At 49.7% G+C, this 24,949-nt stretch overlaps 1 protein-coding gene across 1 annotated transcript in view; it reads left to right on the forward strand.

Moving 5' to 3' along the window:
* ncam2a (neural cell adhesion molecule 2a) overlaps window positions 1-23,130 on the forward strand; it is a 161,048-nt gene extending 137,918 nt beyond the window's left edge. The window contains exons 14-16 of the mRNA XM_078409730.1: window positions 10,360-10,564; window positions 14,811-14,927; window positions 19,955-23,130. Coding sequence (XP_078265856.1) covers window positions 10,360-10,564; window positions 14,811-14,927; window positions 19,955-20,066 — 434 coding nt within the window. The 3' untranslated portion in view covers window positions 20,067-23,130. The remainder of the gene's footprint in view (window positions 1-10,359; window positions 10,565-14,810; window positions 14,928-19,954) is intronic.
* The last annotated feature ends 1,819 nt before the right edge of the window (window positions 23,131-24,949 follow it).

The raw sequence follows: 24,949 nt of genomic DNA on the forward strand, positions 1-24,949 counted from the left end.
CTTGCGTTTGTACGGAAGCCAATTAACCTACAAACCTGCACGTCTTTGGAGTGTGGGAGGAAACCGAAGATCACGGAGTAAACCCACGCAGGTCACGGGGAAGAGAACGTACAAACTCCGTTACAGGCGGCGCCCGTGGTCAGGATGGAACCCGGGCCTCTGGTGCTGCATGCGCTGTAGGGCAGCAACTCTACCGCTGCGCCACCGTGCCGCCCTTTTATGCAGTTCCCAGTGGAGTCACATCGGACTGCCCCAATGGCCCCACCAGGGACTGAACCACCGCACCGGTGCCAAGCCCATCGCTGTGTTAGTGTTGGATGTGACTGTCAATGTGCTGATCTGTCATTGTTGCTGAACGAGGATTAATTTGTCTTCATTTCTTTCTCTTCCTCCCTGCCCGACATGTCCCACCTCCGTGCTTGCCAACAATCTCACCGACTACCTCACACCCTCCCTCCACCCCTATCCTCTCTCCGCCTCTCACCTCACCCACACAATCCCTCCAACCCCCCCATCCCACATCACCTCTTCCCACCACCCACCTCTCCGCTCACTGCCCCCCCCATCCTCACCCCAACCCACACCACCTACCCTCTCTCCTCACCTCTGCCCCAATCTACCTCCTCCACTCCCTCCCCCACTTCCCCTCTCCCCTTCCCCCTTCCCTCCCTCCCCTCCCCCTTCCCTCCACCCCTCCCCCTTCCCTTCACCCTCCCCCTTCGATCCACCCCTCCCCCTTCCCTCCACCCCTCCCCCTTCGATCCACCCCTCCCCCTTTCCACCCCTCCCCTTCCCACCCTCTCTTCCCCACGCCCCTCCACCCCCACCTTCCCTCCATCCCCACCTGTCCCCTCCACCCCTCCCCCTTCCCTCCATCCCCTCCCCTTCCCCCTTCCCTACACCCCCTCCCCAATGCACATCCTTCACCCTTTCCCGCCCCTCACCTCCTCACCCCACAACCCCCCTCACCTGCTTCTCACCCATCTATCCTTCCCCCACCCCCTACACTCTCCCCACCCCCTCACCTACCCACACCCCATATCCCCCATGCTCACCACCCCCCCACTCCCCCCACCCCCACACCCAATGCCCCCCCCCACACCCCACACCACCATTGCCTCCTCATCTCACCCCTACCCAAAACTTTCTCCCCAATACCCACCCTTCCGCCCCTCCCCCCTCCAAATACCCTCACCCATCCCACTCCCCTCCTGCTTCAAATCCCCCACCCTACTCCCCTCTGAATGCACCCCTCCCCCATTCTCCCCCCCCCCCCTCGCTACCACATTCCATCTGACCCCTCCCCCCCACCCACCCTCTCCATATCCCCTCACACTGTCCCACCCCTCCCCTCACGCGCCCACCTCCACCCCTGCCACCCCCCCTGTCGCACTCCTCCCCTCCACCCCCTCCTTGTGGCCCAACCCCCCTCCTCTTCTCCTCTCCCCTCCCCCCCCCTTCTCTCCCGGTCAACCATTCTATCAACATCACTGAAGATACGTGTGGACTGCCGCCATCACACCATCCATTGGCCATCCATCTCGCCTTTGTCTGTTCCATTGGCTTCATCGGGTTTAGTTTAGTTTAGTTTAATTTAGAGATACGGCTCGGAAACAGGCCCTTCGGCCCACCGGGTCCGCACCGACCAGTGACCCCCGCGCACTGACACTACCCGACACACACTGGGGACACTTTACACTCATAGCAAGCCAATTAACCTACAAACCTGTACGCCTTTGGAGTGTGGGAGGAGACCTGTTAGATCTCGGAGAAAACCCACGCAGGTCACGGGGAGAACGTGCAAACTCCGTACAGACAAGCGCCCGTGGTCAGGATCGAACCCGGGTCCCTGGCGTTGTGAGGCAGCGACTCTACCGCTGCGCCACCGTGCTGTCGGGCTCTGGCCCTGAGAATTCGTACCATGAACAACTCCCTCCCTCGCCAGCACCCTCTGTCCAGCTCCCTGTGTGGGTCCATTCTCACGATTCCATGAAGTTCCCACCAACACTCGTTCACAGCCCCCTGAGAAGGTCCCAGAGTCCGAAGCCGACTCATAAGTTCATATGTTCTAGGAGCGCAATTAGGCCATTCGGCCCCTCAAGTCTACTCCGCCATTCTATCATGGCTGATCTATCTCTCCCTCTCAACTCCATTCTCCTGCCTTCGCCCCACAACCCCTGACACCCCCCCCGTACTAATCAAGAATCTATCAACCTCCACCTTAAAAATATCCACTGACTTGGCCGCCACAGCCGTCAGTGGCAATGAATTCCACAGATTCACCGCCCTCTGACGAAATAAATTCCTTCTCGTCTCCTTGCTAAAGGTGCGTGATGAGTTGACGTGATCAGCACCTAAGCAACCCCCTCTTAGAATGTAGAACGTAGAACGGTACAGCACAGGAACAGGCCCTTCGGCCCGTCAGTCTTGTGCTAGCCATCATGCCAATCTAACCTAATACCCACTCCACAGCTCCAAGTCCACTCCTTCTACGCCTATGCACAAGTCCACCACAGATTTTCTGGCAAATGGTTGTCCGGCCCTTCCTTTAATACAGACAAAATTCCGAGAGTGCACATCTCTCCCCCCCCCTCCCCCCCCCCCCCCGCCCACAGGAAGTCCCCCCGAAAATGTGTCCCCTAGGCTGGGTGAGGCGGCCGATCTCGGCCTCATCGGGACTTCCACGTCCGATCGGCGGGTCGAATTTGCCTCTTAGAAACATAGAAACATAGAAAATAGGTGCAGGAGTAGGCCATTCGGCCCTTCGAGCCTGCACCGCCATTCAATATGATCATAGCCGATCATCCAACTCAGTATCCCGTACCTGCCTTCTCTCCATACCCCCTGATCCCTTTAGCCACAAGGGCCACATCTAACTCCCTCGTAAATATAGCCAATGAACTGGCCTCAACTACCTTCTGTGGCAGAGAATTCCACAGATTCACCACTCTGTGTGGAAAAAAAACTTTCTCATCTCGGTCCTAAAAGACTTCCCCCTTATCCTTAAACTGTGACCCCTTGTTCTGGACTTCCCCAACATCGGGAACAATCTTCCTGCATCTAGCCTGTCCAACCCCTTAAGAATTTTGTACGTTTCTATAAGATCCCCCCTCAATCTTCTAAATTCCAGCGAGTACAAGCCGAGTCTATCCAGTCTTTCTTCATATGAAGTCTTTCTTGCAGCCGGGTTTCTGCAACTCAGGCCCAGCTGGAGCTGACAGTTCCGTTCCCATAGCCGACCTCCGGGGCCGACTTTGCTTAAGAGGTGCTTGTGCACAGATTTAGAAGAGATCGGATGGCAAGGGGGTGATTAGTGCAGTGAAACCGTGACGGCCACTGTTATGTTGGCATCTGTGAGCACTTCATTTGTGAACCTATGCACAGAAAAATTATCTTGCACACAAAGGCATTACCACGACCATGTTAATTATTTTTGAATAAAATAAGCAATGTGTAATTTATCTGTTTATCTTTCCATCCGTAACAGTTGTTTACATGAACAAACACAACATTTCTTTGAACGCTATAGAAGGGGATGAGATGGCACTTTAAAGTCTCCACTTCCTGTCACATGATAAACAAGAAACAATGGAGGGGGGGGGGGGTCGAGTGAAACAAGGAACTGCAGATGCTGGCTTTACAAAAAAAGACACAAAGTGCCAGAGTAACTCAGCGGGCCAGGCGCCATCTCTGCAGTTGTACAGGGCCCTAGTGAGACCGTACCTGGAGTACTGTGTGAAGTTTTGGTCTCCAAATTTGAGGAAGGATATTCTTGCTATTGAGGGCGTGCAGCGTAGGTTTACTAGGTTAATTCCCGGAATGGCGGGACTGTCATATGTTGAAAGACGAGCGACTAGGCTTGTATACACTGGAATTTAGAAGGAAGAGAGGGGATCTTATCGAAACGTATAAGATTATTAAGGGGTTGGACACATTAGAGGCAGGAAACATGTTCCCAATGTTGGGGGAGTCCAGAACCAGGGGCCACAGTTTCAGAATAAGGGGTAGGCCATTTAGAACAGAGATGAGGAAAAACATTTTCAGTCAGAGAGTTGTGAATCTGTGGAATTCTCTGCCTCAGAGGGCAGTGGAGGCCAATTCTCTGAATACATTCAAGAGAGAGCTGGATAGAGCTCTTAAGGATAGCGGAGTCAGGGTGTATGGGGAGAAGGCAGGAACGGGGTACTAATTGAGAATGATCAGCCATGATCACATTGAATGGCGGTGCTGGCTCGAAGGGCCGAATGGCCTCCTCCTGCACCTATTGTCTATTGACACTTTGGGTCGGGACCCTCCTTCAGATTGATTGTAGTAGGGGGGCGAGGTGTGGAAGGGACAAAGATTGGTGAGTGATAGGTGGATACAGGTGAGGGCAGATGGGTGGACAAAGGCCAGAGATGAAAAGGAGGCAAAAGGGCGTGAGATAAGGAAGGGAAGAGAAGGGGAGTGAAAAAAACGGAAAGCCAGAGGGAGGGATACAGGTAGGGTTGCCAACTTTCCCGTATTAGCCGGGACATCCCGTATTTTGGGCTAAATTGGTTTGTCCCGTACGGGACCGCCCTTGTCCCGTATTAGGCCCGGACGGCGTTTTAGGCCCAGATTGTAGGCCCGGATATTGTAGGCCCAGACACTGTAGACCCGGACAATGTAGGCCCGGACCTACACTGTCCGGGCCCACACTGTCCGGGTCTACAGTGTCTGAGCCTTCAAATGGCCATCGAGTCCAAGGCTCAGAGCCAGAGGGGACTGCTTCCAATGTCTCCAGTAGACCGTTCATCTCCTCTGCCTCGGCAATGGAGCATTCCACTGTCAGAAGCAGTGCCTTTCAGATGAGGCATGAGGCCATAAGACATTAGGCCATTCAGCCCGTCAAGTCCGCTCCGTCATTCGACCGTGGTTGATCTATCTCACAGTTGATCTTTCATCTCAACCCCATTCTCCTGCCTTCCCCACGTCACAAGTTCACAAGTTATAAGAGCAGAATAGGAGCAGAATTAGGCCATTCGGCCCATCAAGTCTACCCCGCCATTCAATCGTGGATGATCTCTGCCTCCTAACGCCATTCTCCTGCCTTCGACCCATAACCCTTGACACCATTTGACGCCCTTACTAATCAGGAACCTGTCAAATACCCAATGACTTGGCCTCCACCGCCTTCTGAGGCAACGAATTCCACAGATTCACCACTGGTTTAATGAGACTTTTTAGACTTTAGACTTTAGAGAAACAGCGTGGAGACGGGTTCTTCGGCCCACCGAGTCCGCGCCGACCAGCGATCACCCCGTACAACAGCACCATCCTACACACACTAGGGACAATTTACAATCTTACCAAAGCTGAAAAACTGCACGTCTACTTTGGGGAGGAAACCAGAGCACCCGGAGAAAACCCACGAGGTCACAGGACGAATGTACAAACTCCAGACAGACAGCAGTGTTTTGCATGCTATCCAACAGACAGGGCGGCACGGTGGCGCAGCGGTAGAGTTGCTGCCTTACAGCGAATGCAGCGCCGGAGACTCAGGTTCGATCTTGACTACGGGCGCCGTCTGTACGGAGTTTGCACGTTCTCCTCCTGACCTGCGTGGATTTTCTCCGAGATCTTCGGTTTCCTCCCACACTCCAAAGACGTACAGGTATGTAGGTTAATTGACTGGGTAAAATGTAAAAATTGTCCCTAGTGTGTGTAGGATAGTGTTAACGTGCGGGGATCGCTGGGCGGCGCGGACTCGGTGGGCCGAAGGGCCTGTTTCCGCGCTGTATCTCTAAATCTAAATCTAAAAAATCAATCAGATCAAATAGTACAACACAAAAATACAATCGACAAACTCAAGTACAATAGGTGGAGCAAAGGGGAGGATACAGAGTGCCGAATATAGTTCTCTGCATTGTAGCGCACCAGTTCCACAGACAAAGTCCGATGTACGCAATGGGGCAGAGGTGAATCGGACAGCACCCTGGCTTGTGGAAGGACCGTTCAGAAGCCTGATAACGGAGGGGAGGAAGCTGTTCCTGAGTCTGGTGGTGCGCGCTTTCAAGCTTCTGTACCTTCTGCCAGAATGGGAGCTGGGAGAAGGAGGAGCGAACAGGGCGGGACAGGCCTAGGATGATGTTGGCTCCTTTCCCGAGGCGGCGTGAAGTGTAGATGGAGTCAATGGTGGGGAGCCTGGTCCGTGTGACGTCCACAACTCTCCGCAATGCCTTGCAGTCTCGGGCAGAGCTGTTACCAAGCCGATGGCGCATCTGTGGAAGTTTGTAAGAGACATTGGAGACGTGTTGAATTTCCTCAGTCACCTGACCAGGCGTGTGGTTGGTGTACCTTTCTTGGCTGTGGCACCTTTGTGGTTAGTTCACTAACTTATTATTATCATATCATATATATACAGCCGGAAACAGGCCCTTTCGGCCCACCAAGTCCGTGCCGCCCAACGATCCCCATACACTAACACTATCCTACACCCACTAGGGACAATTTTTACATTTACCCAGCCAATTAACCTACATACCTGTACGTCTTTGGAGTGTGGGAGGAAACCGAAGATCTCGGAGAAAACCCACGCAGGTCACGGGGAGAACGTACAAACTCCTTACAGTGCAGCACCCGTAGTCAGGATCGAACCTGAGTCTCCGGCGCTGCATTCGCTGTAAAGCAGCAACTCTACCGCTGCGCTACCGTGCCGCCCAACTTATTATTGGCACCATCTAAGACCAAGGAACACCTCTTTTCGATCATCCCCTGAGGACAACGCTGCTGATCGTCTGAGCATCTGAAACCCTATCCCATCCTTGAGGGCTGGCTCCATATCCAAGCGCCAGACTTCTTTTACATTTTACTCCGGTCTTTAGAGATACCGTTGGCATCTGTAAATTGTCGCTAGTTGGCAGGATGGTGCGAGTGTTTTCCCCGCGTGCTCCGGTTTCCTCCCACCTTCCAAAGCGCGGGAACAGGCCCTTCGGCCCACCGAGTCCATGCCGACCAGCGATCACCCCCCCCCCCCACCCCCCCGTACACTAGCACCATCCCGGACACGTGGGACAATTTTACAACTTACCTATTAAACTACAAACCCGCACGTCTTTGAATGTGGGGAAAACGCAAGCTCTATCCTACACACGAGGAACAATTTACAGAAGCCAATTAACCTACAAATTTGTACATCTTTGGAGTCCGGGAGGAAACCGGAGCACCCAGAGAAAACCCACGCCGTCACAGGGAGAACGTACAAACTCTGGACAGACAGCCCCCTTGGCCGGGATCGAACCCGGGTCTCTGGCGCCGTGAGGCAGCAACTCTACCGCTGCGCCACACAAAGATTCTCCCAGATCGGCCACAATTCTTCTCCCGCACAAGCAGGCTGTCGACCACCCCTCTGACCTATGGATATCTCCCGTTAGATCGGGTGGAAGCAAAGATACTAGAGGAGCAAGATGAACCACTCCGTCGATGTCGCCTATACTGAAGTGTAGTACGCAAATAGCGGGACGTCCGCCATTTTAGTAGGCAAAACCCGCGGTTCGCTCTGCCTCTCCCAGTGTAATCAGTTTTTCGGGGGAACAGTATGTGTTTATGATACCATAAAAATGCAGAATATAATCTCATCTATCAATTCACGGATTTTTTGTTATGTTTCTTTTTAAATGTTTCTGCACGTTTCTGCCTACCAAAATGGCGGCGTGACGTACTACGGTTTTTAGAGTCGAGTGGTCTACCTTGCTCTGCTCTGTTAGCTTTGGGCAGAAGGAGAACTCTGTGAATTTCTCCACGTTGTCATTCCCCGCCACGCACGCACACCACAGCCGTGGCGTGGAGCGTCAACAGCCATTAATATTTTATGTGTTAAAGTGTTGGAAGTACTTCATTTCTGACAAAATCAATGTCGATTAATTTTACAAACTTGTGCTTTGCTATTTGTCTTCAGCTAAATTGAGTTTTCTTTTGAAGTGATGGGATTATAATTAGTTCGGCTTTTTGAAATGTATTTAATGCCCAGAGGATCCCGGAGTTATAAATTGAATGGATATCGTTTTGATTCACATTCCACCAGTTCCTCTCTTTCATTCTCAGTCACCATCAACCATGCAAATGGGAGGCAAACGCATTGAGGGAGGGGTGGAACTCTGATCTGATTCGATATCTTTGTGAACATTAGATCGTTCTAATGTGTTGTGTGTTCGAGCTGCGTGAGGCAGGATCGCACACATAACTCCCCGACACCCGTACTAATCGAGAATCTATCTATCTCTGCCTTAAAAATATCCACTGACCCGGCCTCCACAGCCTTCTGTGGCAAAGAATCCCGCAGATTCACCACCCTCTGACTGAAGGAGATTGGAAAAGATGACCAAAGAAGTTTGGAAAAAGTTGGGAATAGGATGAGGCATCTTGGTCGGTCGGTCGGTGTGGGCAAGTTGGGCCCTACAAATCTATGAGAAATAGTTACGTGGACGGTTAAAAATGCTGAGTTTTTCCAGCATTTTCTGTCGCCAATGATGCTGGCTGACTTTTAGAGGTGGTGCCTTGTTGAGTTGAGTTTGGTTTAGTTTAATTTAGTTGAGTTTATTGTCACGTGTACCGAGGTACAGTGAAAAGCCTTTGTTGCGTGCTGTTTTAGTTTAGTTTAATTTATTGTCATGTGTACCGAGGTTCGGCGAGAATCATTTTTTGGGCACTATCCACTCGAAGACTCGAAAGGGAAGGAACTAAAAAAGACATCAAAACCCAAAGCCAAAGTGCTCGGGTAACTCAGCAGGTCAGGCAGCATCTCCGGAAGGAAGGAATGGATGACATTTCGGGTCGGGGCCCTTCTTCAGAATTGATGTATTTATAAGAAACTAGACCAAGTGGACCCGTTGGGCCCAAACCTCTCCTGCATTGGCGTAGCACCCTCACCGCCCCCCTTCCCCCCTCCCCTCTCCCCCCCCTCCCCCCTCCCCGTCCCCCCTAGCCCCTCCTCCCCCTCCCCTTCCCCTCCCCTCCACTCCATCCCCCTCAACCCCCTTATCCTCCCTCATCCCCCCCTCCCTCCCTACCTCCACCCCCTCACTCCCTCCCTCCCCCCTCCCTCCCTCGGAGTTAGATTTAAACTTTAAAATGTGAATAACTTTAAAAATATAACACCGGTTTCAATGAAACTTCTTCCGTTAGCACCAAAGGGACGACGGTGAGTAAGGTGGGCCTAAAATTGTCGCACTATCGTGTACCGTTTTGGCTGTAGTTCACGAGTATATAGACAATAGACAATAGACAATAGGTGCAGGAGGAGGCCATTCGGCCCTTCGAGCCAGCACCGCCATTCAATGTAATCATGGCTGATCATTCTCAATCAGTACCCCGTTCCTGCCTTCTCCCCATACCCCCTGACTCCGCTATCCTTAAGAGCTCTATCCAGCTCTCTCTTGAATGCATTCAGAGAATTGGCCTCCACTGCCTTCTGAGGCAGAGAATTCCACAGATTCACAACTCTCTGACTGAAAAAGTTTTTCCTCATCTCCGTTCTAAATGGCCTACCCCCTTATTCTTAAACTGTATAGATACAAGACATGATTACAATCGAGCGGTCAGCTGTGTGCAGACGCAGGATAAAGGGAATAAGGTTTAGCCCAAGATAAAGTCCTGTAAATTCGGATTAAAGATTGTCCAAGGGACTCCAATGAGGTAGAGGGTGGATCAGAACAAGCTCATCGGGAAGGCTGGCTCTGTCCTTGGGGCGGAGTTGGAGTCGGATTCGCGGGAGGTGGGTCTCGGAGTGGGGGAGATGCTCCTCAAACTGCGGAGCATCCTGGACAATACAGCTCACCCCCTCCCTCCGTGACACGCACTGGTCAACCTGAGGAGCACCTTCAGCAACAGACTGGTCCCACCGAGATGCAGCACAGAACACCACAGGAGATCCTTCTTCCCTGTGGCTGTCAAACTGTACAACTCCTCCCCCCCTCTATCGTGGGGTAGACTGAGACTGAGACTGACTCCCCTTCACCCCCCACCTCCCCCCCCCCCCCAATCTTTGCACATCCCCCAATCCTTTCCACTCATCACTTTAACTTCATGTTTCATGTATTTTGTGTTTTTATGACTGTTGGCAGATCAATTTCTGACCGCTCGATTGTAACCGTGTATTGTGTCTATCTATCTACATACTAAAACTCTCGTTTATTTGTTTGTTTGTTTGTTCCTGAACTACAGCCAAAACGGTACACGATAGGGCGACAATTTTAGGCCCACCTTACTGGGATAAATAAAGTTCTATGGTAGCTGGACTGTGCTCAGGTTGGGATGGTGGGATGGTTGAGTTGGGATGGTTGAGTTGCTGTAGATGCCTTTGATGGTTCTCCGGTGGGTTTTTTTTCCCCCTCCCCTCAGACACGCTGTTCCGGAGCCTGGGGTTGGGGGCGGTGGTGGGCCTCGCCGTTACCGCCCTCCTGCTGATCCTGGTGATCACGGACATCAGCTGCTTCTTCAGCAAACAGTGCGGCGTGCTGATGTGCATCGCCACCCGGCTGTGCGGGAAGAGGAACGCCTCCAGCACCAAAGCCAAGGAGGCGGAAGAAGGCAAAGCGGCCTACTTGTGAGTAGAAGACTCCTCACGTCTTTAGTTTACCTCCCACCCTTCGGCTCACTGAGTCCGCGCCGACCAGCCATCGCCCGAGAACCACCTCTGCATGTTCTCCAGAGATGCTCCCTGGCTCACAGAGTTACTCCAACACTTGGTGGGGGGTTTTTGATTGAGTAGTTTAGTTTGGTTTGGTTTAGTTCAGTTCAGTTCAGTTCAGTTCAGTTCAGTTGAGTTTAGTTCAGTTTAGTTTAGTTCAGTTTACTTTAGAGATACAGCACGGAAACAGGCCCTTCGGCCCACTGAGTCCGTGCTGACTAGCGATCCCCACACATTAACACTACCCTACACACAAACACTAGGAAAAATGTACAAGCAGAATCAGTCCATTTTGCCCATCAAGTCTACTCCGCCGTTCAATCATGGCTGATCTATCTCTCCCTCCAAACCCTATTCTCCTGCCTTCTCCCCATAACCCCTGACACCCGTATTAATCAAGAACCTACCTCTGCCTTAAAAATATCCACTGACGGCCTCCATAGCCGTCTGTGGCAATGAATTTCACAGAATTACCACCCTCTGATTAAAGAAATTCCTCCTCACCTCCTTTCTAAAGTTATGTCCTTTTATTATAGACAATGGACAATAGACAACAGACAATAGGTGCAGGAGGAGGCCATTCGGCCCTTCGAGCCAGCACCACCATTCAATGTGATCGTGGCTGATCATTCTCAATTAGTTCCTGCCTTCTCCCCATGCCCCCTGACTCCGCTATCCTTAAGAGCTCTATCTAGCTCTCTCTTGAATGCATTCAGAGAATTGGCCTCCACTACCTTCTAAGGCAGAGAATTCCACAAATTCACAACTCTCTGACTGAAAATGTTTTTCCTCATCTCTGTTCTAAATGGCCTACCCCTTATTCTTAAACTGTGGCCCCTGGTTCTGGACTCCCCCAACATTGGGAACATGTTTCCCGCCTCTAACGTGTCCAACCCCTTAATAATCTTATACATTTCGATAAGATCCCCTCATCTCGGTTCTAAATGGCCTACCCCTTATTCTTAACCTTCGGCCCACAGAGTCTATGCTGACCATTGATCAGCCGTCAACCACATATCCATGTTCTCCAGAGATGCTACATGACCCGTTGAGTTACACCAGCACTTGGTGCATTTATTTGGTTTAGTTCAATTTATCTTAGTTTAGTTTAGTTTAATTTAATTTAATTTAGTTTAGTAAATTAGTGTTAGGGTTAGGGTTAGGGTTAGGGTTAGGCACTGAGTTAGTCCGACTGAGCTTATATTCACTGGTTTTTAGAAAGATGAGAGGGGATCTTATAGAAACATATAAAATTCACAAGGGATTGGACAGGCTAGATGCAGGAAAAATGTTCCTGATGTTGGGGGGAGTCCAGAACCAGGGGTCATAGTTCAAGAATAAGGGGTAGGCCATTTAGGACTGAGATGAGGAAAAACTTTATCATCCAGAGAGTTGTGAATCTGTGGAATTCTCTGCCACAGAAGGCAGAGGAGGCCAATTCACTGGATGTTTTCAAGAGAGTTAGTTAGATATTGCTCTTAGGACTAACAGAATCAAGGGGTATGGAGAGAAAGCAGGAACGGGGTACAGATGATCAGCCATGATCACAATGAATGGCAGTGCTGGCTCGAAGGGCTGAATGGCCTACTCCTGCACCTATTTTCTATGTTTCTATGAGTCCACACCGACCAGTGATAACCACTTTAACACCACCCTGCACACACTGGGGACATTTTTTTTACACTACAGCTTTGTAGCCAATTAACCTACAAACAATAGACAATAGACAATAGACAATAGGTGCAGGAGTAGGCCATTCAGCCCTTCGAGCCAGCACCGCCATTCAATGCGATCATGGCTGATCACTCTCAATCAGTACCCCGTTCCTGCCTTCTCCCCATACCCCCTCACTCCGCTATCCTTAAGAGCTCTATCCAGCTCTCTCTTGAAAGCATCCAACAAACTGGCCTCCACTGCCTTCTGAGGCAGAGAATTCCACACCTTCACCACTCTCTGACTGAAAAGGTTCTTCCTCATATCCGTTCTAAATGGCCTACCCCTTATTCTTAAACTGTGGCCCCTTGTTCTGGACTCCCCCAACATTGGGAACATGTTATCTGCCTCTAATGTGTCCAATCCCCTAATTATCTTATATGTTTCAATAAGATCCCCCCTCATCCTTCTAAATTCCAGTGTATACAAGCCCAATCGCTCCAGCCTTTCAACATACGACAATCCCGACATTCCGGGAATTAACCTAGTGAACCTACGCTGCACGCCCTCCATAGCAAGAATATCCTTCCTCAAATTTGGAGACCAAAACTGCACACAGTACTCCAGGTGCGGTCTCACCAGGGCCCGGTAAAACTGTAGAAGGACCTCTTTGCTCCTATACTCAACTCCTCTTGTTACGAAGGCCAACATTCCATTGGCTTTCTTCACTGCCTACTGTACCTGCATGCTTCCTTTCATTGACTGATGCACTAGGACACCCAGATCTCGTTGAACTCCCCCTCCTCCTAACTTGACACCATTCAGATAATAATCTGCCTTTCTATTCTTACTTCCAAAGTGAATAACATCACACTTATCTACATTAAACTGCATCTGCCATGTATCCGCCCACTCACACAACCTGTCCAAGTCACCCTGCAGCCTTATTGCATCTTCCTCACAATTCACACTACCCCCCAACTTAGTATCATCTGCAAATTTGCTAATGGTACTTTTAATCCCTTCGTCTAAGTCATTAATGTATATCGTAAATAGCTGGGGTCCCAGCACCGAACCTTGCGGTACCCCACTGGTCACTGCCTGCCATTCCGAAAGGGACCCATTTATCCCCACTCTTTGCTTTCTGTCTGTCAACCAATTTTCTATCCATGTCAGTACCCTACCCCCAATACCATGTGCTCTAATTTTGCCCACTAATCTCCTATGTGGGACCTTGTCGAAGGCTTTCTGAAAGTCGAGGTACACCACATCCACTGACTCTCCCTTGTCAATTTTCCTAGTTACATCCTCAAAAAATTCCAGTAGATTTGTCAAGCATGATTTCCCCTTCGTAAATCCATGCTGACTCGGAATGATCCCGTTACTGCTATCCAAATGCTCAGCAATTTCGTCTTTTATAAGCATCTTCCCCACCACCATCTTTGGAGTGTGGGAGGAAACAGAAGATCTCGGAGAAAACTCACGCAGGTCACGGGGAGAACGTACAAACTCCGTACAGACAAACACCCGTAGTCAAGATCGAACCCGGGTCTCCGGCGCTGCATTCGCTGTAAGGCAGCAACTCTTCCGCTGCGTCACCGTGACACCACTGCAATTAGTTTAGTTTAGTTTAATTTTAGAGGTGCAGCGTGGGAACAGGCCTCATTCTCGACAGGCCCCTCCCCCACCCCTCTCTCCGGGTCTCTCCTTTGTTCTCGGCAGCCCTCATTCGCTAGCCCCCCCCTTCCCCCCACCCTTCCCTCCCCCCTTCTCCCCCCCTTCTCCCCCACCCCTTTCCCCCCCTTCTCTCCCCCACTTTTCCCCCCTTCTCCCCCCTCTTATCCCCCCTTTAAACACCCTTCCCTCCCCCCTTCTCCCCCCCCTTCTCCCCCCTTCTCTCCCCCCCTTTACCCCCCTTCTCCCCCCCCTTTGCCCCCCCTTCTCCCCTTCCCTACCCTTCTCCCCTTCCCTTCTCCCCCCCTTCTCCCCCCCTCTTCTCCACCCCTTCTCCCCCCCTCCCCCCCTTCCACCCCCTTCTCCCCCCCCCTTCTCCCCCCCCTTCTCCCCCCCTCCCCCTCCTTCCACCCTCTTCTCCCCCCCCCCCCCCCGCTCACGCTCTCAGCAGCCAAAGGGGCAGCACAATGGCACGGTGGTGCAGCAGTGGAGTCACTGCCTCACAATGCCAGAGACCCGGGTTCAATCCTGACCATGGGCGCTGTCTGTACGGAGTTTGTACGTTCTCCTCGTGACCTGCGTGGGTTTTCTCCCACACTCCAAAATACGTACAGGTTTGTAGGTTAATTGGCTTTGTACGAATGTAAACTGTCCCTAGTGTGTGTGTGTGTGTAGGGTCGTGTTAGTGCGCGGGGACCGCTGGTCGGCGCGGGCTCGGTGGGATGAAGGGCCCGTTTGCGCCCTGTAACTCTACAGTAAGCTGAACTAAGCCGGGCCGAATGTCCTGTTTCCCTGCTGTACGACTCTACGGGTGCTCCCCGTTCTCTCTCCCCAGGAAGGACGGATCGAAGGAACCCATCGTGGAGATGAGGACAGAAGATGAACCAATCACAAACCACGATGGGAGCTCGGCGAACGAACCGAACGAGACCACGCCTCTCACCGAGCCAGAGTAAGTATGGCCGCCTCCAATCACCAATCGCCAGTGGTTCAATGCTCAATGGCAATGGTTCAATGCTCAATGGCCAATGGCTCAATGGTCAATGGCCAATGGCTCAATGGCCAATGGCCAATGACTCAATGGTCAATGGCCAATGACTCAATGGGTCAATGGCCAATGGCTCAATGGGTCAATGGCCAATGGCTCAATGGCCAATGGCCAATGGCTCAATGGCTCAATGGCTCAATGGCCAATGGCTCAATGGCTCAATGGCCAATGGTCAATGGCCAATGGCTCAATGGCCAATGGTCAATGGCTCAATGGCCAATGGCTCAGTGGCTCAATGGCTTAAAGGTCAATGGCCAATGGCTCAAAGGTCAATGGCCAATGATTCAATGCTCAATGGCCAATGGTCATTGGCAAATGGTCAATGACCCACGCGGTCACAGGGAGAACATACAAACTCTCTAATAATAATAATAATAATGCATTACATTTATATAGCGCTTTTCATATACTCAAAGACGCTTTACAGGGATTTAGAGAACATAGGGAAGTGAATAAATAGATAAATAAGTAAACGAACAGAGAAAGGAGACAGAAGGTGAGGTGACCTTCAGTGGTTGAAGGCAGTACTGAACAGGTGAGACTTCAGTGATGTTTTGAATGTGGTGAGTGTGGAGGAGTCTCTGACGGTTTGGGGTAGTGAGTTCCATAGGGTGGGAGCAGCGATGGAGAAAGCCCTGTCCCCCCAGGAACTGAGTTTGGTCCGGATGTGGGGCAAGCAACACACTGGCAAGTGATAGGTGGATACAGGTGAGGAGGAGCTTTGATAGGCAGATATAGTCATGTTCTCCAGAGGTGCTGCCTGTCCCATGGAGTTACTCCAGCACTTTGTGTCTTTTTTGTGACTGAATAGTTTGGTTTGGTTTGATCTGATTCAGTTTAGAGATATAGCGTGGAAATAGGCCCTTCAGCCCAACGAGTCCACGCTGTCCAGCGATCACCCATACACTGGTTCTATCCTAAACACCAAGGGCAAAGCACAGAAGCCAATGAACCTACAAACCTGTACGTCTTTGGAATGTGGGAGGAAACTGTAGCACCCGGAGAAAACCCACGCAGTCACGGGGAGAACGTACAAACTCCGTACTGACAAGCACCCACACTGGCAAGTGATAGGTGGATACAGGTGAAGGGCAGGTATAGATAGCTCAGATATAGATAGAGCCGCGAGCAGAATTAAAGGACGTTCTTTTAGGAAGGAGATGAGGAGAAATGTCTTTAGTCAGAGGGTGGTGAATCTGTGGAATTCTTTGCCACAGAAGGCTGTGGAGGCCAAGTCAGTGGATAATTTTAAGGCAGAGATAGATTCTTGATTGGTACGGGTATCAGTGGTTATGGAGGAGAAGGCAGGAGAATGGGATTAAGAAGGAGAGGTAGATCAGCCATGATTGAATGGTGGAGTAGACTTGATGGGCCAAATGGCCTAATTCTACTCCTATCACTTATGACCTGATGAAATGTCGCCTGTCCATGTTCTCCAGAGATGCTGCCTGACCCGCTGAGTTACTCCAGCACTCTGTGTCCATGTTCTCCAGAGATGCTGCCTGACCCGCTGAGTTACTCCAGCACTCTGTGTCCATGTTCTCCAGAGATGCTGCCTGACCCGCTGAGTTACTCCAGCACTCTGTGTCCATGTTCTCCAGAGATGCTGCCTGACCCGCTGAGTTACTCCAGCACTCTGTGTCCATGTTCTCCAGAGATGATGCCTGACCCGCTGAGTTACTCCAGCACTCTGTGTCTTCCTTTTTGGTCCAAAAATGTCACTGGAGTCGAGTTTATTTTTTTTAATTATTTTTATTTATATTTTATTTCGAACATGTAAAACAAAAAAAGATAAAAACAAAACAAAATAACAATAAAATGGAATGAACGATAAACCTATAGACAACTCAATGAATAAATTCTCATAAACAACACAAATTAAATCTTACATGTTTGAAAAGGTGTAGGAGGAAGTCTACACTTATTTATTCCAACCCCTTCGCTACTCATCAATTAATTCACAAACTTTATCTTGTCTACATATATATATAAACACATACACAAACATATACATACCTACATACATACATACAGAAATCCATACATAAGCCACATACATACATACACATATACGCAGGTATCACAAAATGCTGGAGTAACTCAGCGGGTCAGGCAGCATCTCAGGAGAGAAGGAACGGTTGACGTTTCGGGTCGAGACCCTTCTTCAGACTGATGTCAGCGGAGGGAGCGGGACAAAGAAAGAATGTCGTCGAAGACAGGAAGACAGTGGGAGAACTGGGAAGGGGGAGGGGAAAGAGAGGGACAGAGGAGCTATCTAAAGTTAAAGAAGTCAATGTTCATACCGCTGGGCTGTAAGCTGCCCAAGCGAAATATGAGGTGTTGTTCCTCCAATTTGCGGTGGGCCTCACTATGACACTGGAGGAGGCCCATGACAGAAAGGTCAGACTGGGAGTGGAGGGGGAGTTGAAGTGCTGAGCCACCGGGAGATCAGGTTCGTTAAGGCGGACTGAGCGAAACGATCGCTGAGCGAAACGATCGCGTGTGTGCATAAAAACGCATATGTGCACACACGCAAACATACATATACGCAGTTTATAAACAATTATCCAAATCCTATGCACAGTGCGAATATCACACTGCAACAATAAACTAAAACTTAACCGTCATAACAACCTCATTCTTATACCTCTGGAAAATATTTTTTTGTCCATCTTCTTGAGCTGAGTAATGTTTGTGCTTTGCTTGAGTTCCACATCCAAATCATTCCACAATTTCACCCCACAGATTGAAATGCACACACTTTTCATAGTTGTACGAACACTAAGTTTCTTTAAATTAAACTTTCAATAGACAATAGGTGCAGGAGTAGGCCATTCGGCCCTTCGAGCCAGCACCGCCATTCAATGTGATCATGGCTGATCATTCTCAATCAGTACCCCGTTCCTGCCTTCTCCCCATACCCCCTGACTCCGCTATCCTTAAAAGCTCTATCCAGCTCTCCCTCGAATGCATTCAGAGAATTGGCCTCCACTGCCTTCTGAGGCAGAGAATTCCACAGATTCACAACTCTCTGACTGAAAACGTTTTTCCTCATCTCAGTTCTAAATGGCCTACCCCTTATTCTTAAACTGTGGCCCCTGGTTCTGGACTCCCCCAACATTGGGAACATGTTTCCTGCCTCTAACTATAACCACCCTCCCTGTCAAAGAACATTTTTTGTACATTACCCGGTAGTAATTTGTCTCTTGCTTTATACATTATTTTTGTGCTGTGTTAAATTCTACTCGATCCATAAACTTCAAGGCATTTGACTTTTAAAAAAACAGAGAGTTGGTGTGTTCGAGAAATCCTACGTTATTAACTATCCTTAAGGCCTTTTTTTTGCAGTCTGCATAATGGATGTAGGGTGCTTTTTTGTAATTGTGACCCCCACACCTCCACACAGTAATTTAGATATGGCAATGCAAGTGAACAATAAACACTGTACAGCGCTTTGAGATTCAGAATGTGCCTTGTTCTTTCCAGCACTGCAATGCTCCTTGCCAGCTTTGCTCTGACATGTTTTATATGAGGTTTCCAGCAGACTTTTGTGGTTTTAATATCACGCCTAGAAATTTATTTTCTTATACTCTCTCGATATCAACACCACCTAAGTAAGAAAATAACTGCAAATGCCGGTACAAATCGAAGGTATTTATTTCACAAAATGCTGGGGTAACTCAGCGGGTCAGGCAGCATCTCAGGAGAGAAGGAATGGGTGACGTTTCTGGTCGAGCCCCTTCTTCAGGCTGATGTCAGCGGAGGGGGCGGGACAAAGAAAGGATGTCTGAAGAAGGGTCTCGACCCGAAACGTCACCCATTCCTTCTCTCCTGAGATGCTGCCTGACCTGCTGAGTTACTCCAGCATTCTGTGAAATCAACACCCCGAGTGTTTATTTTAGTTTAGTTTAGAGATACAGCGCGGAAACAGGCCCTTCGGCCCACCGGGTCCGCGCCGACCAGCGATCCCCGCACACCAACACAATCCTACACACGCTGGGGACAATTTTTATATTTACACCAAGCCAATTAACCTATGAACCCGCACGTCTTTGGAGTGCGGGAGGAAACCGAAGATCTCGGAGAAAACCCGCGCAGGTCACGGGGAGAACGTGCAAACTCCGTACAGACAGCGCCCGCAGTCGGGACGGAACCCGGGTCTCCGGCGCTGCGTTCGCTGTAAGGCGGCAACTCTACCGCCGCGCCACCGTGACCGCCCAAACTTCTACAAATTTTACAATTTCCAAACAACATGATCTTTGTTTTTTGTTTCAAATGTAATGATAATCTGTTTATGTCGACCCACCTTTTTTAATTATCTGATTTCTGAAGTGATCTCCTCCAAAAAGCTCCAGAGGGGACTGTTGTGATATTGCTAGGACTACTTTGTTGGTCACAAGGACTACTTTGATGCTCTGGTATATATATATGTATATATCTGTGGAGTGACCACACGGAGATGAGCGACCACACGGAATAAGTGACCACACGGAGAGGAGTGACCACCATGATGGCGAAAAAAGCAATTGTGTTTAGTTGTGTTATTGGTTTTGTTTGCAAAAAGCAATGGTGTTTTGGTTTTGTTTGTTAAATATATTTTAGCCCTAGAATGGTAAAGAAAACAATACAAAAAACAAAATGTGGACAAAACAAACATTTTATATAAGACAAGGGGGATGTTGTAATATATAAGACAAGGGGGATGTTGTGATATTGCTGGGACTACTTTGTATGCCTGTGTATATAAGTGATTGGTGTGATTAGGCCTGGAGTTAAGCTCCACCATGATAACATCTTAAACATGTGTACTCGTGGTCCTTCCAGAGTCACAACAAAGGTACAACAGGTACCAGACCATGAAGTACAACAGGGACAACCGGGCGATGTAACCTATTCTCACCCTTTCCTCTCCCCCCCCTCCCCCTCCCCAGGAAGTTACCACCGAAAGAAGGCAATGGCAAGGAATGCTTGAGTCCAGAAAGCCTAGAGGAAGCTGTGCCGAACAACGTCGCCCAGCCTAAAGAAGATGGCGCCAAAGCATGATTCAGAAGAACTCTTGTCCACCACGCTGGCAAAAGACCATACACCTTGCAGCCAATGTTTCTGGGAAGGAGAGTCCATATTTTGTGAGGTCGAGGTATCAGAATGGCTTTGGAAACATTCCTAAGTTGCATTATCAGTAATACAAAAAGAAAAAAAAATGACAAAACTTGTCCTAGGTTTTTTCTGGAAGGATTTTTTGGAGAAAAAAAAAAAGATATTTGTCTTAAAACATTTTTTTTTCACCCCCCTTTTGCTGTTAAGAAAATTTTAAAAAAGTGTAACATGTAAATGATATCGTGGAGTTAAAGTTAAAACAAACAAAAAAATCGATCTTTATATTGCTCTCTTTATCTATGTAAATATATATACATATATTATATAGCAGGCAGGACAAAGTCTGTTGTTTCCCAGTCAGTGAAGTCTTATCCATTCTTGTAACAAAGGAGAATGCAACTCTGTCCCTTGGGCTACCCTTTCTCTTTCAGCGGCCCGAGACAGAGAGAGGATATTTGTTGTCAGATAGTCAGCAGGCTTTGCACAATTCCAGGCAAAGAGGGCCGGTGATTCACACCTCCGAGAAATTCGCTCTCCACGTTCCACCTTCCACCCAGCTCGATGTTCCTTCCTTTTGGAGTTTTTTTGGATCCTAACTCCCACCTCCACCTTGATAGAAACATAGAAAATAGGTGCATTCGGCCAAAGATACCAGAGGAACAAGATGGACCACTCTGTTGAAATCGCCTACATTGAAGTGTCGTACGCAAAGGAGCCATTTTAGTAGGCAAAACCCGCCGTTCGCTCTGCCTCTCGCAGTGTAATCAGTGTTTTGGGGGAACAGTGTGGGTGATGATACCATTACAATCCATCTATCAATTCACAGATTTTTCACACTTTTCTTATTAAATGTTTCTGCACGTTTCTGCCTACTAAAATGGCGTCATGCCATACTACGGTCTTTAGGGTCGAGTGGTCTATCTTGTTCCTCTAGTATCTTTGACTCGGCCCTTCGAGCCACACTTACGCATGGTCGATCATCCGAAATCAGTTCCTGCTTTCTCCCCACAGCCCTTGATTCCATTAGCCCTAAGAGCTGTATCCAACACTAAAAGTAATTTCACTTTTAGACTTTATAATTCAGAGATTTTGAGGGTACAGCGTAGAAACAGGCCCTTCGGCCCACCAATCCCGCGCCGACCAGCAATCCCCATACTCTAACACTATCCTATACACTAGGGATGATTTACATTTGTACCAAAGCCAATTAACCTACAAACCTGCATGTCTAGAGCACCCGGAGAAAACCCACGCAGGTCACGGGGAGATGATAGAAACATAGGAAAATAGGTGCAGGAGTAGGCCATTCGGCCCTTCGTGCCAGCACCGCCATTCAATATGATCATGGCTGATCATCCACAATCAGTACCCTGTTCCTGCATTCTCCCCATATCCCTTGATTTCAGTAACCCTAAGTGCTATATCCTACACTTTCTTGAAACCATCCAGTGAATTGGCCTCCACTGCCTTCTGTGGCAGAGAATTCCACAGATTCACAACTCTCTGGGTGAAAAGCTTTTTCCTCATCTGTGCGCTAAATGGCCGACCCCTTATTCTTAAACTGTGACCAGAGGCAACATCAGTGCCGTATAATTCTCCTCACCTCATGATCTCATCTTCTCTTCCCATGTTCCTTCCTTTTGGAGTTTCTTGGATCCCGTCACCCACCTTCCCACCCGACCCATCCCAGAGAACACCCAGCCTCCGCGAAACGTCCTAGATATTGGAGTCACCTCCATCCCGAGCGGCTACCTGCCCCAGTGCGGGGCGGCACTGGACGGACAGAGTTTGCTTTGATGTCCGCACGTGGGCCACGATCAGAGTGGCTCCATCCGTGTCAAGTCAAGTCTATTTTATTTGTATAGCACATTTAAAAACAACCCATGTTGACCAAAGTGCTGTACGTCAGTTCAGGTGGGATGTCTGTCCGAAGGGAAGTCACACATGCACACAGACATGCGCACACACATGCACACACGCATTTACATACAGACATGCGCACACACATGCACACACGCACTTACACACATACATGCACAACATGTGCACATTCACACACGCACTTACACACAAACACATGCACACACACATGCACATACGCACTTACACACAGACATGCACACACGTGCACATGCACACACGCTTACAAACATACATGCGCACACGCACTTACACACAAACAGACGTGCGCACACACGTGCACACACACACTCCCAGAATAGTTCATAGGTTCTAGGAGCAGAATTAGGCCATTCGGCCTCTGTGGTAAAGAAGAAAACCTGCCCTGCACTTAAGTTGTAGGAGTACAATTAGGCCATTCGGCCCATCAAATCTACTCCGTGGCTGATCTATCTCACTCTCCTAACCCCATTCTCCTGCCTTCTCCCCACAACCCCCGACACCCGCGCTAATCGAGAATCTGTCAATCTCGGCCTTAAAATACATCCACTGACTTGGCCTCCGCGGCCTACTGTGTTGCAGAGAATCCCACAGATTCACCACCCTCTGACTGAAGAAATCCCTCCTCGTCTCCTTTCTAAATGGGGTACGTCCTTTTACTCTGAGGCTGTGTGCGTGTGTGGCCTGTGATCTATCTCTCTTTCCCCTCTCAACCCCGTGCCCCCCCCCCCCCGCTGCCTTCTCCCCGTAACCCCGGACGACTCGCCACTCCTTTGAGGGCCTCTCCTCCCCTCGACTCCGCCCCCCGGCGGGTGAATTGGCCGCGGCGGCTTCTCCTCCCTCGGACTTTGAGCTTTCAAGGGGGAAAGCCGGACGGTGAAACGACGCGGTGCGACCGCGCCCGCCCCCGGGGCGCTGTCGGCGAGGCGGGTCTCCGGGTCGATGTCTGTGCTCCACGACACTGTTGTGTGTATGTTATCGGAGGAGGCTGTGACTAGTCGGTAGCCAAGAATGCAGATGTGTACTGATGTGCAAAATATCACTCACCCAACCCACACCCCCACCCCCACCCCCACCCCCACCCCCACCCCCACCCCCACTATGTCTTTTCTAATTAAATGCCTCATGTGCAGCTCCTCCTGCATGTTGGAAACAAAAATAAAAGTTGAACTTTTCTTTTTTAAGTGTATAAACTAACGCGTACCACCATATCTCCTCTTCACTCCCTCTCTCTCTCTCTCTCTCTCCCTCTCTCTCTCTCTCGATCGCCTCTCTTAGAGGCACAGGGTTGGCGGTGCTATCCTTTGACAAATCTGCAGCCCATTTAACGAGGCCAAAATATCCAGGTTGGCTTCGTTAATCCCAACATCCTTTATTGGAAGTGTCCAAGAAAGAACTGCAGGTGCTGGTTTAAATCGAAGGTGGACACAAAATGCTGGAGTAACTCAGCGGGTCGGGCAGCGTCTCGGGAGAGAAGGAATGGGTGACGTTTCGTGTCGAGACCCTTCTTCAGACTTCGAAACGTCGCCCATTCCTTCTCTCCCGAGAGAAATTATTGGAAATCGGCACAAAATGCTGGTGTAACTCAGCAGGACAGGCAGCATCTCTGGATAGAAGGAACGGGTGAGGTTGTGGGTCAAACGCAGGCAGATGGGACTCGTGTAGCCGGGACATGTTGGTCGGTGTTTGGCAAGTTGGGCCAAAGGGGCCTGTTTCCACACTGTATCACTCAATGACTCTATCTGTGCAATACACTGAAGGTAGACACAAAATGCTGGAGTAACTCAGCGGGTCAGGCAGCATCTCTGGAGGGAAGGAATGGGCGACGTTTTGGGTCGAGACCCTTCTTCCGACTGATGTCAAGGGAGGGCGTGGTGGGGGGGGGGTACATAGATAAGGAAGTGTAAGGTGTGAGAACAAGACACAGGGAATGGAGATCAAGGAAAATGGAGAATAGACCGTTCTATTCACCTCCGGCCCCGACCCCTACCCTTGTCGTGTCTTCACCATCCCCCTCCTGACCTCCCCTTTCCAATATGGCACGGTCTGTCCTCAGCAGAGGCCTCACCTTTGTTCCCCTCGCCCCCCACCTCAACAAATACCAGCTCCGCCACGACCTGGAACCTTTCTTCCATCACCTCCCTGCCTTATTCTACGGGAAGGAGCCCTCACCACCCAGTGAAGACCCCTCCTCCCGTCTCCATCGGCCCCCCTCCTCTTGGACTCCCTCTACCCTCTTTAGACCTTTTTATTTCCAACTACTTGTTAAAAATATATAAAAAATAAAGCCCTTTATTGGAAATTGGCACAAATTGCTTGAGTAACTCAGCGCGCGGGACAGGCAGCATCTCTGGAGGGAAGGAAAGCCAAGACTCACCAGCTTCTCGTTCTCACCTAGCACACAGCGAACAATGGCCTGTTTCCTTTAATTATCGTTACTTTTTTTGGGGGGGGGCATATCTTTTATTCATTTGTTCTACATCTCTCCACATTACCGTCTGTGTCTCTCGTTTCCCTGTCACTCGGCGGGTCAGGCAGCATCTCTGGAGGGAAGGAAAGGGGGGGACGTATCGGGTCGAGACCCTTCTTCAGTCAACACTCAACTCACAGTAGTTACAGCGATGTATCGAGGTTCTCGCCTACAGCACACAATTAACACGCCAGAACCCAAGTGTGCAAATGGTGCACGTTTACCTACAGTGAACTTAACGAGTGTGAGCGCATTGCACACTTACTCCATCTAAATCATTTTTGGTGGATTTTATTGAAGAAAAGAACTGCCAAAATTCAAAGCAGTTGCATAGTTGAGTTTGCGTTGGAGTTTAATTTATTATTGTCACCTGCACCAGTTTGGGTGTAAGCAGCCCAAGCGAAATATGAGGTGCTGTTCTTCCAATTTGTGCTGGGCCTCACTCTGACAGTGGAGGAGG

Source organism: Rhinoraja longicauda, chromosome 12 (assembly GCF_053455715.1).
Source record: "Rhinoraja longicauda isolate Sanriku21f chromosome 12, sRhiLon1.1, whole genome shotgun sequence".
Classification (NCBI taxonomy): domain Eukaryota; kingdom Metazoa; phylum Chordata; class Chondrichthyes; order Rajiformes; family Arhynchobatidae; genus Rhinoraja; species Rhinoraja longicauda.